This window comes from Linepithema humile, chromosome 2 (genome assembly GCF_040581485.1).
Source record: "Linepithema humile isolate Giens D197 chromosome 2, Lhum_UNIL_v1.0, whole genome shotgun sequence".
NCBI classification, from domain to species: Eukaryota; Metazoa; Arthropoda; class Insecta; order Hymenoptera; family Formicidae; genus Linepithema; species Linepithema humile.
This window is the reverse complement of record NC_090129.1, coordinates 22,020,368-22,036,158: the sequence shown is the minus strand read 5'-3', so window position 1 is coordinate 22,036,158 and position 15,791 is coordinate 22,020,368. Positions and strand designations below refer to the sequence as shown.

At 33.6% G+C, this 15,791-nt stretch overlaps 4 protein-coding genes across 6 annotated transcripts; 2 read left to right on the top strand and 2 right to left on the bottom strand.

The window, feature by feature from the left end:
• Positions 1-59: 59 nt before the first annotated feature.
• On the top strand, positions 60-2,869 carry LOC136998237 (TBC1 domain family member 19). 2 transcript variants are annotated; one of them, XM_067350762.1, is made up of 11 exons: positions 60-462; positions 535-657; positions 709-916; positions 1,014-1,101; positions 1,178-1,238; positions 1,313-1,543; positions 1,617-1,709; positions 1,788-2,022; positions 2,097-2,298; positions 2,374-2,560; positions 2,637-2,869. In XM_067350762.1, exons 1-11 carry the CDS (start codon positions 355-357, stop codon positions 2,703-2,705), a joined length of 1,605 nt encoding a protein of 534 aa, XP_067206863.1. In that variant the 5' UTR covers positions 60-354; the 3' UTR covers positions 2,706-2,869. The 2 variants fall into 2 exon arrangements, with proteins under 2 accessions (XP_067206863.1, XP_067206864.1); XM_067350763.1 differs by having other exon boundaries at positions 62-462; positions 1,635-1,709.
• A 337-nt stretch (positions 2,870-3,206) lies between these two features.
• On the top strand, positions 3,207-13,071 carry pod1 (coronin pod1). Of its 2 annotated transcripts, XM_012364501.2 has the most exons (18): positions 3,207-3,381; positions 3,958-4,163; positions 4,245-4,393; positions 4,739-4,925; positions 5,005-5,302; positions 5,414-5,669; positions 5,753-5,905; positions 7,064-7,453; positions 7,674-8,307; positions 8,384-8,497; positions 8,589-8,759; positions 8,844-9,282; positions 9,374-9,512; positions 9,589-9,795; positions 9,876-10,011; positions 10,092-10,225; positions 10,603-10,692; positions 10,975-13,071. In XM_012364501.2, exons 2-18 carry the CDS (start codon positions 4,004-4,006, stop codon positions 10,981-10,983), a joined length of 3,666 nt encoding a protein of 1,221 aa, XP_012219924.2. In that variant the 5' UTR covers positions 3,207-3,381; positions 3,958-4,003; the 3' UTR covers positions 10,984-13,071. The 2 variants fall into 2 exon arrangements, with proteins under 2 accessions (XP_012219924.2, XP_012219925.1); XM_012364502.2 differs by lacking the exon at positions 7,064-7,453 and having other exon boundaries at positions 3,208-3,381.
• Positions 12,731-15,612, bottom strand: Ufm1 (Ubiquitin-fold modifier 1). The gene is made up of 4 exons (XM_012364508.2): positions 15,296-15,612; positions 15,079-15,135; positions 13,541-13,671; positions 12,731-13,469 (listed from the first exon to the last, which is right to left on the bottom strand). The coding sequence occupies exons 1-4, from the start codon at positions 15,298-15,300 to the stop codon at positions 13,399-13,401; spliced, it is 264 nt and encodes an 87-aa protein (XP_012219931.1). The 5' UTR covers positions 15,301-15,612; the 3' UTR covers positions 12,731-13,398.
• On the bottom strand, positions 13,844-15,072 carry LOC105670786 (uncharacterized). Its single transcript, XM_067350798.1, has one exon. The coding sequence runs from the start codon at positions 15,068-15,070 to the stop codon at positions 13,925-13,927; it is 1,146 nt and encodes a 381-aa protein (XP_067206899.1). The 5' UTR covers positions 15,071-15,072; the 3' UTR covers positions 13,844-13,924.
• Positions 15,613-15,791: the final 179 nt, after the last annotated feature.

Sequence of the window (15,791 nt, the reverse complement as noted above, 5' to 3'; positions counted from 1 at the left end):
GTGCAGTTGGTACACTTACCATCAATACATTCCGAGTAAAGCTCCTATATCATCATGTGCTCCTGTTAACAATTTCATGAAATCCCAGTTAAAATGGCCGCCAAGAAAGGAGACAGAAATAGTATGTCTGCTCCTTTCTAGTGTCCGGAGTAGCCGAAGCGCGGAGCTCACATGTATATACGTGATTTGCGCATATGTGCGGTATTCCCTCCCTCATGCTGCCTGCTGCTTGCGTCTCAAATCTGGCGTTATTGCACTGCGTTGCCTCAGAAACAGCTGTTTATAAATGGCGCATCTTTTTAATTTTCTTCAAATGCATTCACGAGAGAATTTACAAGACAGGATTTTGCGAGAATGGACGAGGACATCGCGGAAAATGCATCGCTCGACAAAACAGCGCGAAAGCTTACCGATGATATACAGAACATGTCGAATTATAAAGCGCTTTATAACGAAATACAGGTGTGTGCTAAAACTTGCTGTTAAATACCCATCAAACAAAATGTTATTTCAGAATTGTCTATTTTTTTGCAGAGACTCGTCGCATCGCCCGTTGTGGATAAAGATGATTTCAAAAACTCATTGGTCACAGCATTGAAAAATAATGGCCTGGAAACGGAAATCAGAAACACTGTATTTCATTGGGCACGATCAAGGGTGAGTAATTGATTGCATTTTTGAAATTCTGCTAAATGTATCTCTTTGCAGAGCTCACTGCATTCGCGATCAGTTCCGCATATTCAGATAACAGATTTGAGTTACTTGAAAAAGACTCAAATTCAATGGGAACGACGTATACAAAAATCATTGAACTCTACATGCAATGAACTAAACATTCCACTGGCTCGAATAAGACCTACTTCTGATAGAGAAGAATTAGCTGAAAAATGGAATGAATTAAGTACTTACGACATCGGTAAGTTTTATTTTGAATTTGAAGATAGAATGTAGATTCTTTTGGAAATTATTTGTAGAGGGTATCAGTGATATTCAAAATCAAATATAATTTTCAGATTTATCACAGTATCGGCCATTGTATGCACCAAAGGACTTCCTGGATGTGCTGTTCTCAATACGTGATCCTTCCTTTAAAAAGCAATTGTGTGTAGATTTGCACAGAAATTAATCTATATTTAAATAAAAGTATATGTATAAAGTTTTTAAAAAAACATTGCAGAGATGAACTGAATTGGGATTTTAGTCACATACAAATTAGTGTAAAAACACTTGCACAATTGGTACGAATTTTAGAATTGTTTTTATAATTTACAATTTATGTAGTTATATATAGAACATACCATTCTTTGTACAGAGACGTATGTATTTGGAATTGGCACAGGGTGTGCCATTACTTGGAGTAAATCCTGATATGCCAGCTATAGAAAATTTTCCAAATTTAGAAGTCGAGCGAACATACATTGGCGAAAAAGTATTAAACTCAAATCATGCTCCAATTGCTCAAGAATTCCTTAAAAAGGGATCTCCTCGAGCGTTACGTGGTCGTCTTTGGTCACTCGTTCTCGGATCTGTTATCAAAGATAATGTATGATTAATTTGCAAGAAGTTGATATGTATTATGAATCATTGATGTATATCATCTCTAATCATGAACATAGATAATTCTTTCTTTTCAGGATGTAGAATATTATGAAGAATTGAAAAATTTGGTTTTGCAATATGATATTGTAGTGGACAAATTGATAATAATGGTAATTTATATTTCTCAAAGAAGTTGCATTATCCTCTTAAGTAAAATAAAGAGAAATTATATATGTTGATATTACTAGGATGTACAGTTAACAGCAAGAAATGACGATCAGTATTTTGTGTTTGAAGATATCTTGTATAAGACAATGTTATGCTTTTCAAGAGATTCCGAAATACTTGCACCAGTCACGACCGACAGAAGTGCTGGTGGTCAAGTAATTCATGCGGTTTTGCAAGGCAAACCAGCAACATTAGAAAATACCTTAGTTTTTCCACCGAGTGGCGTTATTCCATTTCATGGATTCACAATGTATGGTAAGAAAATAAGAAAGTATGATATAATCTTTTAATTTAATTATTTATTAATTGAGATTAATAATTTATTCCAGCCACACCATTTTGTTATTTATATGACGATCCCTGTGCAATGTATTATACTTTTCGTGCATTCTATCTGAGATACTGGTTTCGTTTGCACACTGTATCAAGTCATGAACAGGGTATAGTTGCTCTTTGTTTACTCTTTGAACGATTGTTACAATGCCATGAACCGCAACTGTGGGCTCATTTTAAAAATATACACATTCAACCGTGAGTTTACTTCATTTTTCTGTTATATTTAATTTACATAATCCATTGAATTTAATATGTATGCATTTTTATCAGCATAAGAATAGTTTTCAAATGGCTCATGAGGGGTTTTAGTGGTCATTTACCACCTGAACAATTATTATACCTTTGGGATCTAATTCTGGGATATGACTCTTTGGAAATTATTCCCTTATTGGCAGTGACAATATTGAGTTTTCGGAAAGAAAATTTACTGCAAGTTAATACTCAACAAAATGTAGAGGTATAAGACGAATATATGAAATGTATGCACACACAATTGTATATATTTTTATATATTTATATATTCTTATTTTCAGGCTGTATTAGCAGATTTATCTTCGTTAAAAGTGATGCCTCTACTACAGCTAGCTCTTCTAAAGGAATAATATCAATTTTATTAGGCATGAATTTATTGCCACAGAATTGTAAATCTTTTTAAGTGTACATTATTTCTTTAATTTCATGGATTTTATTCAGCGATTTTATTTTCAAAGGTATATCAATATCAAAATATATATATTAAATGCCAAATAAATAATATAGAACTTTATATTACCAAAAATAATTTCAACAAAACGAGCAAATAGTATAAGTTAACGATAAGTCATATGTATTCTCATACATACATTAGGAGTTTTGTCTATAATTTTATCAATTATATTTTTTTTTTTCACTTTTTGTATAAGTTAAATGCTCTCGATAAACTAGTTCTCAGAAAAATATAATTTGATAAGAGAAAACATTCTTTTGCTCATAGGAAAATTTTACAGTGTTAGAAAACAGCTTTCCATAGTAAGCAAATTATTCAACAGTTGCGCAACCGTTGACGTGGCCAATGTTATCACGGAGAAGGGATAAAGCGCGGCGCCTCAGAAGAAGGTGGAAGGGGATTCTCCTACACAGTATGTATGTCCTGTTTCCGGCTGTCAACCGTAGAGCTTGGTAGAACAGCGACGTACAGCAGGGACGCTTGATTTGCTGTCTTTTCGTTGCATTTTATCGCCGCTACGTTTCCAAAGTCTGGAGCAAAAGCATACGTGAATGCACCTCGATTTGCGAATCGTGAGTATCCCCGCTGCTGTCGCATACTATCGCGATTCCACGTTACTCTGACAGCGTCATTGCGGCAACGCCAAGCAGCGATCTACAGCCCCACATCGAACGGAGGGTAGGGTGGTTCTCACCCCCAAATTATTAGTCACGCACGGCTTTGCTCGGCGGCGCCGAATGACCGCGTCAGCGTTGCTCGTACATCACCGACGCCGTTTACGCGATCTCGAAAGGCTGGCGTTGATTTCTCTCTGCCATTATCCGAGTCGGGAGCAACGCCCAGCGATTTATTTGCATCTGTGTTTAAGTGATTGCATCCTACGCAAAATTTTAATTAAAAAATACAATTGCGAGAGTAAAAGTTTTCAGAAACGCTCGCTTTTGTTTTGCCAGAATTGTGCCTTGTATGTGTCTGAAAAATACAACATTTTATACATATGCTTATCAAGTGCTTTATCTTAATTTTTATTATTTTATACCGTTACAAGTGTAAAGGCAGAGAATATAATACTCAATTATATCCAATGTGTCCTAAAATCTATTGTTATGTATTTTAATGTATAACTTAATAACTTTAACTTTCTTTAGATTACATGATTTAAACGGAAATCTAAATTGAGTTAGCAGCATCAAAATGGCTTGGCGTTTTAAAGCGTCTAAATACAAAAATGCTGCACCGATTGTTCCCAAACCAGAGGCTTGTATTCGAGATATTTCTGTGGGATCATATCAAACTTATGGGAATAATATAACAGCATCTGCCGCATTTATGGCATTCAATGTTGACCATAATGGTATATATCAGCATTTACAATGGATTTATTCTATTAATTTTTATTTATCCTTAAGTTTTTATACTAAAATTTTTCTTGAAGGTTCCAGTTTAGCAGTATTACCACTGGAAGACTGTGGTAGAAAGAGTAAGACAATGCCACTTCTTCATGCACATGCAGACACTGTGACAGATATGGATTTTTCTCCATTTCACGATGGCTTGCTTGCAACTGGGTCTCAGGATTGTCTTGTAAGTAACTTGAAACTTTGTTTTTTATGTCCACTCTTAAGGAAGGCATACTTGATAATCATTTGGTAGGCCTAGAACTTTACTACAATGTATTAAAATCTTATATATTAAAGAAAGAAATAGACTAGAATTCTAAAATATAAGTATGTTAATATAATAACTTTAATGTATTGCAGTAAAGTTCTAAATCTATCAAATGATATGATATAAGATTCTAAGGTTTAAAAATGAATAAAATATATATTAATGATAAAATGCACATATTATGTTCTTGTATTATAAATAATATATAATGAAAAATATATTAAATATATTAATTATATAAAAAATTTACATTAAAATTAGGTAAAGTTATGGCATATCCCAGAAAGTGGTTTAGAAGAATCTTTGTGCAATCCTGAATGCACATTTTCACATCGTCAACGAAGAGTGGAATCAGTATGCTGGCATCCTTCTGCTGAACATCTTCTGACCACTGTGTCATTCACCAATTTGTCACTTTGGGATGTTCTCTCCCAACAGGAGCTATTCTGTAAATATTTTGAAACTTCATGAACACGTTATCTTATTGTTTGCTACTGTCATTCATAAACTTTGTGCCGTGATTGCAGCTAACAGTGCAGATCATACAGAGGTAATACAATCTGTAAGTTGGAAGCAAGATGGTTCCGTTTTAGCAACATCCTGCAAAGACAAACAAGTCAGGATCATAGATCCACGCGTATCTACGTGTATTGTTAACTCATGCTCCAGTCATCAAAGTATCAAAGATTCCAGAATAGTTTGGCTAAATAACGATAGAATACTTACCACAGGATTTGACGCGGCAAGACTTCGTCAAGTTTATATCAGAGACTTGAGGCATTTAAATGATCCAGTAAAAACATTGGAACTAGATTGTAGCACTGGGTAATTATAAATTTCTTGAATTTAATTATTCTGCTGCACAGTGTGCCAAGTATTATTTTAAACTAATTAACATTATTAGATTATTATTTGTATATCTAATGTATTTTGTAGCATCTTGATGCCTCTATTTGATTCTGATACGAATATGCTTTTCCTCGCTGGAAAAGGAGACACTACTATCATATACATGGAAGTCACAGATAAAGATCCTCATTTAGTAGAAGGAATTCGTCATAGCGGTGAACAAACCAAAGGTGTTTGCCTGGTTCCTAAACGAGCGTTAAACGTAATGCAGGCTGAAGTCAACAGATTATTGCAACTTACTTCCAATATGGTGATTCCAATCATGTATCAAGTTCCACGAAAAGTAAGCTACATCAAATACTGTCTACGAATTGTCACACACATAACGCATATTACATTTTTTTTTAAATAAATATTTAATTTTAGACATACAGAGATTTTCATGCGGACATTTATCCAGAGACAGCTGGTTACATTGCTCAAAATAATGCAGCAGCATGGATTAAAGGTCATAATGCGCCTGTACCAAAGATATCGCTGGATCCTGCTAAAAGAAACAAAGGCGAGGAACCGATTACTGTGAGTGAACATTTTAATAAATGCTGTGGATGTTTTCTGATATCGATTTTAATGTGGTATTTGAAATATATAGTTTTTTAAGTATCAAAAAGATTCATTTGATTACATTTGTATAAATATCAGTTATATGATTACTTTAAATTTAAATCATCAATCACATGCATGCTTTTCATCATCACAATTTTTTTTTAACGTTGCCATATCATTTGCCTTAAAACAATTGAACTTTGAAGCTAAATATTGGTTTGTGATATGTCTATTGTATATTTATTTTATATGGTGCTTATATGCAATCGATTTTTAAATAGATTGTTATTATACACTAAAACTGCAATATAAAAATGACTCGATTTTTGATAGTATAATTTTTATTTTATATGTAACAGTTATCACAATTGTAGAGGTGTTACATTATGAATTTATTGCTTCCTAAGCATATAAGCTTGCTAATATAATTTTATGTAACAAGTGCTTGCAATATGTATTTTGTCCAATTATATAAAATACTATAAATTTTAGTAGTCACTGATATAATATTACATGTATTGCAAGTATATAAATAATTGCCAGTAGAATATAATTTGAAGTATACTGAAATATCTCTCTATATTCAAACTTTTGCAGGACGTTATATTCATTAATTATTACTCATTATATATATTTTGCGCTATTTTATTTCTTTCTCTATATTTTCTCTGTATATTTTTTTTCACGTTTCAGATATCCAATATATGTTTTATAGTTTATACATTAGCACCATTCAAACTATTATTCCTGGCACGTGTAATATAAGTGGCAATTGATGTTGTAGCTTATTCTACAGCGTAAGTAAGAGTACAAAGTGTGAAAACATTTGTATATAGTCATAAAGTAGACTTTTCTTTCTGCAAATTTGCTTTCAAGAAATTTAGTTGTGAAATTTTAGATTTTAGTTATTGAGGCTTATTTACGTTTTCTATACATTTTTGTTCATTTTGTACAAAAAGTGCGAGTCATGTGCATACGTATGTGTGTAAAAATGTAAGAATGTAGCTAAATTGCTGTTGTCGCTAAATTATTGCGCCGAATGCAGAAATGCATTTCAAAAGTGCAAAATCGGACAGTGTAGCTTGGTTTGTCTGCGGTTTGCGGTCATTAAGGAATTTACCGTACCTCTAGGTACACAAAGGGAACTTAACGGCGCTCAAAGACAATCAGCGCGATATTAAAGTGGAACAAGTGAATTCTCGGCAACCGAAATCCTCCTTGGTCATTACAACGCCGAAAGGTTTCTCCGCGCCGAAAGCTCAGAGCAACGCGAACGAGAATGACAACAATGTAGAAAACGATACCGAGAAGATCGAAGATGTGAAAAAACCCGAGACAGAAGAAGATAAGACTAAAATACAAAATGGGGGACAAGCCGTTCCGCCGAAACCTTTACCAAGAGCATCAAGAACAAACAGCATCTCCGAGGAGGAACCGAAACCAGTGGCACGCCCTCGCACATCGCCGAATCCCGGATCAGTAGTTACATCGGTGAATCCTAACGCGATCGGCGGATATAAGGTTGTAATCAGCTTAGAAAAGAATAGGCTTATGTTATATAAAGAATATCTGATTTCTAGGACACAATGCGTGACTACTTTTGCGTGCGGCTAGTCTTATCTTATATCGCACTTACGTCATCACTGGCATACCATTACTAACAATCATTTCTTTATGAGAATTTTTTATAAGAATTTTTACAAAATGGAGAGTCGAATGAGACATTTTTCTTCTTTTTTAGCCTCGACTTGGACCCAAACCATTCCAGGCAAAATCCAGCAGTCAGGAATTTTCGTTCGACAAAGTCTTTTCTGTACCAGTCGCGCCGAATAATGACAACAACACCAATGGTTATCAGAACGACGTTAATAATGCTGTAGAGTTAAATAATACAGAAGCGGACAAGTCACCGACTTATGCGCCTAATGAGCGTGTCAAGGACGCGGAAAACGGCAAAAGTGATTCCAGTTCTATAGAGGAGGATGCTAATTCGAGCGACTCTGGATACAAGCCGAAGACACCGAGCACTGCGGAAAGACGGAAAGTATTCGAAACGAAAGTGAAAGACGAATCGCCCGAGAACGAGGACATTGGAAACTTTGAACGCGGTTCGAACAGAAACTCAATCGCCGAAAGACGGCGTCTTTATGAGAGTCGATCTGTGTCTGTCACCGATGGAAATTTGGCGGAGAAGGCGATGGGCTCGCCGACCATGCTGAGACGAAGAGATTCCTTCAAGGCGAAGAGTGAGGTGATTAAAGAGGATGAAACGAAAAAGAGCATTCCTATGTTACGGCAGCAGAGCATGGATCCCAAGTTGGAAAAGCCGGAGCCCGTTGCAACGCCAGTTTCTAAAAGAACATCGACAGTTTTTGGTAAGACTTTCAATACATATCTACAAAATTGTTTTGTTTATGCACCCTTTAATTCTTTTTAATTCTGCGTCCACAGGAAAAGTATCCAAGTTTCGGCATTTGAAAGGCACTCCAGGACACAAATCTACGCATATCGAGAATATACGTAATATCAGTCGTCAAATATCTGGCGAGTGCGATGGTTTTCATGGTAAAATTATTTTTCTTAGAATAAGAATGTATATCTTATGTAGCAAGGAATTTTTCAGTCTGACAAGCATTTTAATTTTGTAAATTTGCAGCTAATCCTGATCGAGTAGCTGTGCCGTTGAGTGGCCCAGGCGGAAAGATAGCGGTATTGGAATTAAAAAAGACCGGAAGATTACCGGATGGAGTTATGCCAGCGTTGGTCCACGGCGCGACTGTAATGGACTTCCAATGGGATCCATTCGACAATCAGCGATTAGCAGTTGGTAAAGTGTAGAAGTTGGAAATTAAAATATATTTATTTCATAAATTTGAAAGATATTTTTTAAAAAGTTGTTTGTTTGCATTAGCTTGTGATGACGGAATAATTCGGTTGTGGGAAATACCGGAATCTGGTTTGGCTGAACCGACGAACGAGCCGAAGCATATCATAGAAGCTCACACTGACAAGATATATCTGATTAAGTTTCATCCGCTGGCGTCGAATGTCCTCGCATCTGCTTCGTACGATATGACCGTTAAAATTTGGGACCTATCACTCTTATCATCTACCGATACGGCAACTGCGAAAATCACACTGATTGGTCATACGGATCAAATATTTAGTTTAGCGTGGTCACCGTGCGGTCAGTTTCTTGCCAGCACATGCAAAGATTGCAAATTACGGATTTACAAGCCTCGATCTAGTGATGTCCCTGTGAAAGAAGGAAAAGGTCCTGTGGGCACGAGAGGGGCGAGAGTTGTATGGGCACTCGAAGGCAAATATCTGGTTGTAATGGGCTTTGACAAGTAAGCGCAATAAAGAATTGCATCTTTTGTTCGTACAAAAAGAAAAGAATTGAGAATAGAATATTTACTATGTGAAATCTATACATTTCAGAGTTTCTGAGAGACAAATTTACGTATTTAAAGTGGATAATCTGAATACGCCTTTGAACACTGTTGGATTGGACGTTTCGCCTGCCATACTAATGCCATATTACGATGAAGATAGCTCCACGCTTTTCCTAACTGGACGTGTAAGATTTTTTTTTACTATCAAGTGTTTCAATCACATGTGACATTTACAATCATTTTATTTTATATAATTTTTAGGGTGATTCTACAATATATGTATTTGAAGTAACAGAGGAAGCTCCACATTGTTGTCCACTGAGCCATCACAGGTGCAGTAGTTTGCATCAGGGCTTGTCATTCCTCCCAAAAAATAAATGCGACGTGGCCAGTGTAGAATTTGCTTCTGCTTTGAGGCTAACAAATAACACAATAGAACCTTTAAGCTTTACCGTGCCGCGCATAAAGGTATATACTAAATAATAGACATAGCGTGAAATCATTAACATATAAAAACTGTAATACACACATTTATTTGTTTCAATTAGAGCGAATTATTCCAAGACGATCTCTTTCCTCCAACTAAAGTTATCTGGAAACCGACTTTATCCGCGACAGAATGGTTTAACGGTGGCAATAAACAACCGTCTAGAATAAGTCTCAAGCCACCTGGCATGGATAACTGTAAGTAAAAGATACTATACAATGTTGTTAAGATAGAAAGAATACGATTGTCTAATACATATGAATTTTTATTTTTACAGTAACTGAGAATCAATCGCAAAGTGTAGTTACTACCCCTCAAGTTGCAAATAAACCGTCACCAATGCCTTTCGGTATGTCTGCACAACCCTTCAGACTAGGGTGGAATCCGGACGTTAAAGCAAAACAAGATGAGGTAAGATAGCAAGGTTTCATACATTTTGCATGTGTCATTTATACATGGATATTGGCGTAAAAATTACTTATTCCAAAATACCGCCTAGCAGTGAAGCAGATTTCATTGGGGGAGTAAGATTATGATTGAAGAAATGCATGTAGGCTTTCACATTTGATGTGTAGTTTTCAAATGACTTGCAATATTGTAAAATGTGACTGATTATTCTTTAATGTCACGAAAAAATGTGATGCACCCGAAAAATATTCAAAATTGCTTTGTATACTATTTGCTATCTTGGAAAAATTTCTTTGTGACCTGCAAAATTGCTACTGCGAAGCATTCTTGCTTCTATCATTGTGATATTATTTGAGTGTATTGTGTGATGTATGAATCAGATCCAGAAAACTATGAGCCAATTTGTGGGAGATGTCATCCAGTGTTCCTTGGAACAAGATCACATGGAAGGTGTCGAGGAACACGAATGGGTAGGTATCTCATTTGCTGTGACACAGTTTGGTTTTTTAAGGAGCTAATTATTTATTGTTAGTAGTTAAATTCTCTGTAACTATGTTTCTTAGTAGCTATGTATATTATGTGTGTACAACTATTAAATTTATTTTTGTGTGAAAAAATGTTTTTTAACTAAAGTTTATGTTTCAAAAATAGCAGCAAGGAGCAATAATTTTTGAAATCGGAAGAAAATTTATGTAAAATATATTTGCAAGACTTTATTATTTTTGGTTAATAACAGAATATTATTATTTTAGGACGAGTAAAAATGGAAGACCTGTGGATAAACGCAAAATCGATAAATCGAAAAAATTAAGTAGTTGTTGGAGCCGTAAATTATTCGTAAGTTAGAATTATATATCGAAGGCAAGAACATCGCAGTGTTACTGTGTACAGAGCGAGAAGCAGTTATATCAGAGAGATATACTTCCAACGATTTTCTTTTGGAGAAGGCAGGCGATAAGTACAGTGTTTTATATCAATTTATAACAATACTCATTTTTTCGTAAACCTAGCTTAAGATTTTGTAAACGCACTTTTCAACGCATAGAAATAAGAATTCAGGCCTTGTTAAATCACATTAATTTAAAGTAAATGGAGAAACAAAAGTAAATGTCACAAGAGATTTATACCCTGGCGATGTGATCAATGCAATATTTGATATAGTCCAGTGTTGATATAACACTGTTCTTATAAAACCAAATGCGTGATTATAGCTCTAGTCTCAAATTTTTCTTTAACTGCTGATTTCTCATATATTTCTAGCTACAAATCTATAGTATTATTACTAATGTAGAGATTATATTAGATATAGGATATGCTTATAATTATTGTCAAGAGAATTGAGAAACACATAATACAATTTGACAATAGTTTTATCTATCTATTTATGAATATCAGTTTGGAAGTTCAGTGGATGAATAATTCTTAGAGCAAAAATATGCTAATATATTCATTACGCTTTGCAATATCAAGTGTGAACGATATCAATTGTGTCAGAGACAATTATTGACGAGTATTTGATTATTCGCTATAAATCAAGAGTGTAGTAGACTGAATAATTTTTTACGTAGATAAAAAAAATTTTATAATATGTGCCATTTGTAAAGCGACAGATGCAAACATCCACTCTGTGCGCTAACAAAAAAAACTGTATTAAATCAATACTATTTAGGTCTTTAAATATAAAATCAACATTCCTTAGTGCCACTTTTTGTCTCGATAATGCCATGTCAGTGTCAATAATGGTCTCAATGTATGTCATAATATAATCTATCATCGTATAAGTGTGATAATAGAGCAAGTGATGATCTTGTCGCAGAAACATGTGAAGCAAATGTTTTTTTACAATATTTCGTACCCTTATAACGCACATATAAAAGACATTATACAAGATAATAAATACGACGCGTAAGAAATAATAAATTGTAAGCAAATAATTTAATTGTACGGCAAAGTATGTTACGTCTCAATCAATGTACGTTGAGCACTCTGCAAGATTCGAACGACATTAACTCAGAGAAAATGACTGATCTTTTTTATACTCTTCTCGTCAGAATACCGAATACCACGATTATACAACTGGTAGTTACTTCATATAAATGTTCAGAATAATTTCTCTCTTTCATATGTATTGTTAGTCTTATACAATAATGGTACTATGTCCTCCAAAAACAGTCTTTATAGTTAGTGGAAAAAAAAAAAAAATGCCAACGTGACTTTCCTTTATAAGAAATTTAATACCGATGTTTGATTTCTTCACTTATATCGGCATATGAGTATACTTGAAGATCAACATAGTGCCAAAAATTTATTAGTAATAGTATTTTTTGTATCTTGCACATTTTAGACCTATAAGATATTCCAAAGCATTCGAAAGTATTAACAGAATTTCTATAAGTATCTCGACGATAAAGAATAAGATAAAACTTTCACTAAAATTTGTTGCCGTCACTTATGTCATCCGTACTATTGATCTTTGTATCGTAGAATGAAAGAAGAGATACAACAATGTTGTATATTTTAATGTAACTTTTTTATTCAATCCATTTGTGTAATGTGTTATATATCGCACATAATTACAATTCAGATTTGTAACCATTTTGCAGTTTTGAAGCAAATTCTATCCATTTATGACCAGAGTAGCAAAGCCGCAATCTTTTACAGCACAAGATTCGAGATGGAGATCCATAATGAAAGAAGTACAAGACTCTGAACGTTTCTCGCCACTTGATCTTGTGCTTTATAAATGATATTGCTCTCTAAATAATTTTATCATATAATGACGTATCTTTATATTAATCTTATACCGTTCATGTATTTCAGCTATAAAAACTTTTTATCAAAAATTCTAATCACGTGTCTAATTCTGATATCCACTCCCAAAACACTTTCCATTTAATAAATATAATTGACATATATAAATATAATATGACATATGTGTAAAAGTATATATAATACAAAATTTAAAAAATTTTTTAATATATTTGAGTCATAGATTTCACAACGATCAGGGACATCGATTAGTTCAAAAAGCACGTGGAATGTTTTTATTGTGAATAAATGTAATCTTTATAATCGCGAAATCTATGCACTTTTATAATATTTTGCCAGTAATAATTCTCTTTTATCGTTTACGTTATGCAAAATCATGATCATAATAAATTCAATATGTTGTAGAATCATCTAGTATATCCAACGCGATCTCTGGGGATCAGCCTGAGTTCTGCGCCATGTTTAAGAAATACAGTCCCTGGAAGCAAAAGTTAGCCATTATATATTTAAAATAGAAACTTAGCAATATGTTAGAAAAGAGATTTATACCTGCAGTTTGTTGAGGATTAATTCCTATGCCATCATCTGTAATTATAGCTGATGTAGCTGGTGGCACTCTAAATTCCTCAGCAGCGAATTTCAATACAGCAGTAAATGGAGTATTTTCTGGTACACTAAGCCTGAAATTAATAAAACAATAAATACATTTCTTACGTCACAAAATGCCGATAAAATGTTATAACAAAGTAAAGTTATAGCAAAGAGAAATATTCTGCTATAAATGTATTTTTCACACTGTTTTATATATCTATTGATACAGGATTGGTAATTATTCTGTTAAGAAGACAGATATACTTGTAATAAAAACAATTTATTTTCTGTTTTACAAAAATTACATAAAATAGTATAAAACATAAGTAATGTTGCTATAAATCATATCAAATCTTGGGAGGAAATCCAAGTTATATCATGCTCATAATCATAATTATTCATATCATGATCGTTTTCAGTATCCTTATCGTTTTTAGTGTCATTTTTAGTATCATTATCGTTTTTAATATTGTTTTCACTATCACTGTTTTTAATCCAAGGAATTATATCTTTCCATATCTTACTGTTCGGTTGAGAGCAATCTATAACAGCCAATATTCTATCGTATACGCGTTGCCGAATTGTACAAGGACTATTTAATAAAATTGTAATTATCTTACATAAATGTTCATATTCAAATTTAACATCTGAACACCACTTTCCATCTATCAAATACATATTTCGGCTAAAGTAGAATATTGCATCAATAAAATTTATGCAAAAATCGATATCGGCTTGAAGTAATTTTAAAAGTAATTTTTTTTCAGTATTTGTAAAAGCTATGCATATTTCAGAATCGTAAGCAATTAACTTTAAAGTGAAGGTTTGTATAACTAGTTTCTTAATTACATCATCGTGTGATTCAATTGTTAAGTGTATCAGTCTTGAAACATGACCATCATTTAACATTCTATTTACACATTCAGCTACTTCACTTTGATCTCCATTAGCTATTGCCATTTGCCATGACATAATTAATGCCTGGTCTTCCATATAAGACAATGGTACTCCTAATATTTTTAGGGATTCTATAATCATATTTGTTGCGATAGATTTGCTTAGCACTTGCTTCAAGCAAGCATTTAATCTGTCACAATCAAATTTTTGAGTGTACAATTTTAAATATTCATCAACAACTTCGGTAGAAATGTAACTATCTTTCAAGTAACATTCTAATAATTTATCACAAGCTTTTTCCAAGTCAGAACATGTAATGTTTAGTGGAAATAATTTTCGTTTTGATTTCCTATTTAAATATTTCTCAAAAGAATCTCTCCATTTTTGATCTTTAGTTTGGATTTTCTCAATAGCAACTTCGATGAAATGAGCGCAATTAAAAGCTCGTGTAACATTTTCTACAGTCATTTGTTCACTAATGGTTGGACTTTGCAGAAGTGTAAAAAACACATCAATAGTTTTAAAAAATTCAGAATAGGCCTCTTGCATGTTATTATTGTAAGTGATTAAGACACAACTTATCTGGAACATTCACTTACACTTTGTATGGCAAATTGGGATCGGAGGTGAGAGTTATTCTGAAAGTAACTTTAGACCTGCAACATATTACATCTTATGTCAATTTGCACTGTACTCTGTATTGGATAGAAAATATCAAACTGATAGAACATATGGTTTCAATCATATGTATGTTTCCTGATATATTCTATATCATAATTACTTTGATATCATAAAAATTTTATAAAGAATACATACGCCATAGTTGCTCAAGGAGTGCTATATAAAATACGACAAGTTGCTCCAAACAGTATATAACTAACTGATTGTTTGCAACTTCCAGCAAAACATACAGTTTAACCTCTCGCTAAAATCAGGCAATCAACTTTAGCAACCTTCGAATTGCTTCGAATATGTTCAAATACTAGAAACACTACAACCATCGATTACAGGAAATATAGAAATATTGCAATTTCGTGGATGTTATAAAGCGCCTGTTGACGATTTCTCATAACTACAATGCCAAATGTCTTTTATCGAGATATTACCATTGAGTTCTGCAAGGCTCACTCCAATACGTTATAGAGCTCAATGGATATTACAGACATGTCCAGATTCGATAAGAAATGTATATATGCGCACCTCTTATGATTTAAAATTGCACAGTATGTTAAAAAAGAACGGAATTAATTTTTATTTTTCGTGCGACTGAAGAAATATATTTTGAATAAAATGAACAATTTTAACACGGTGT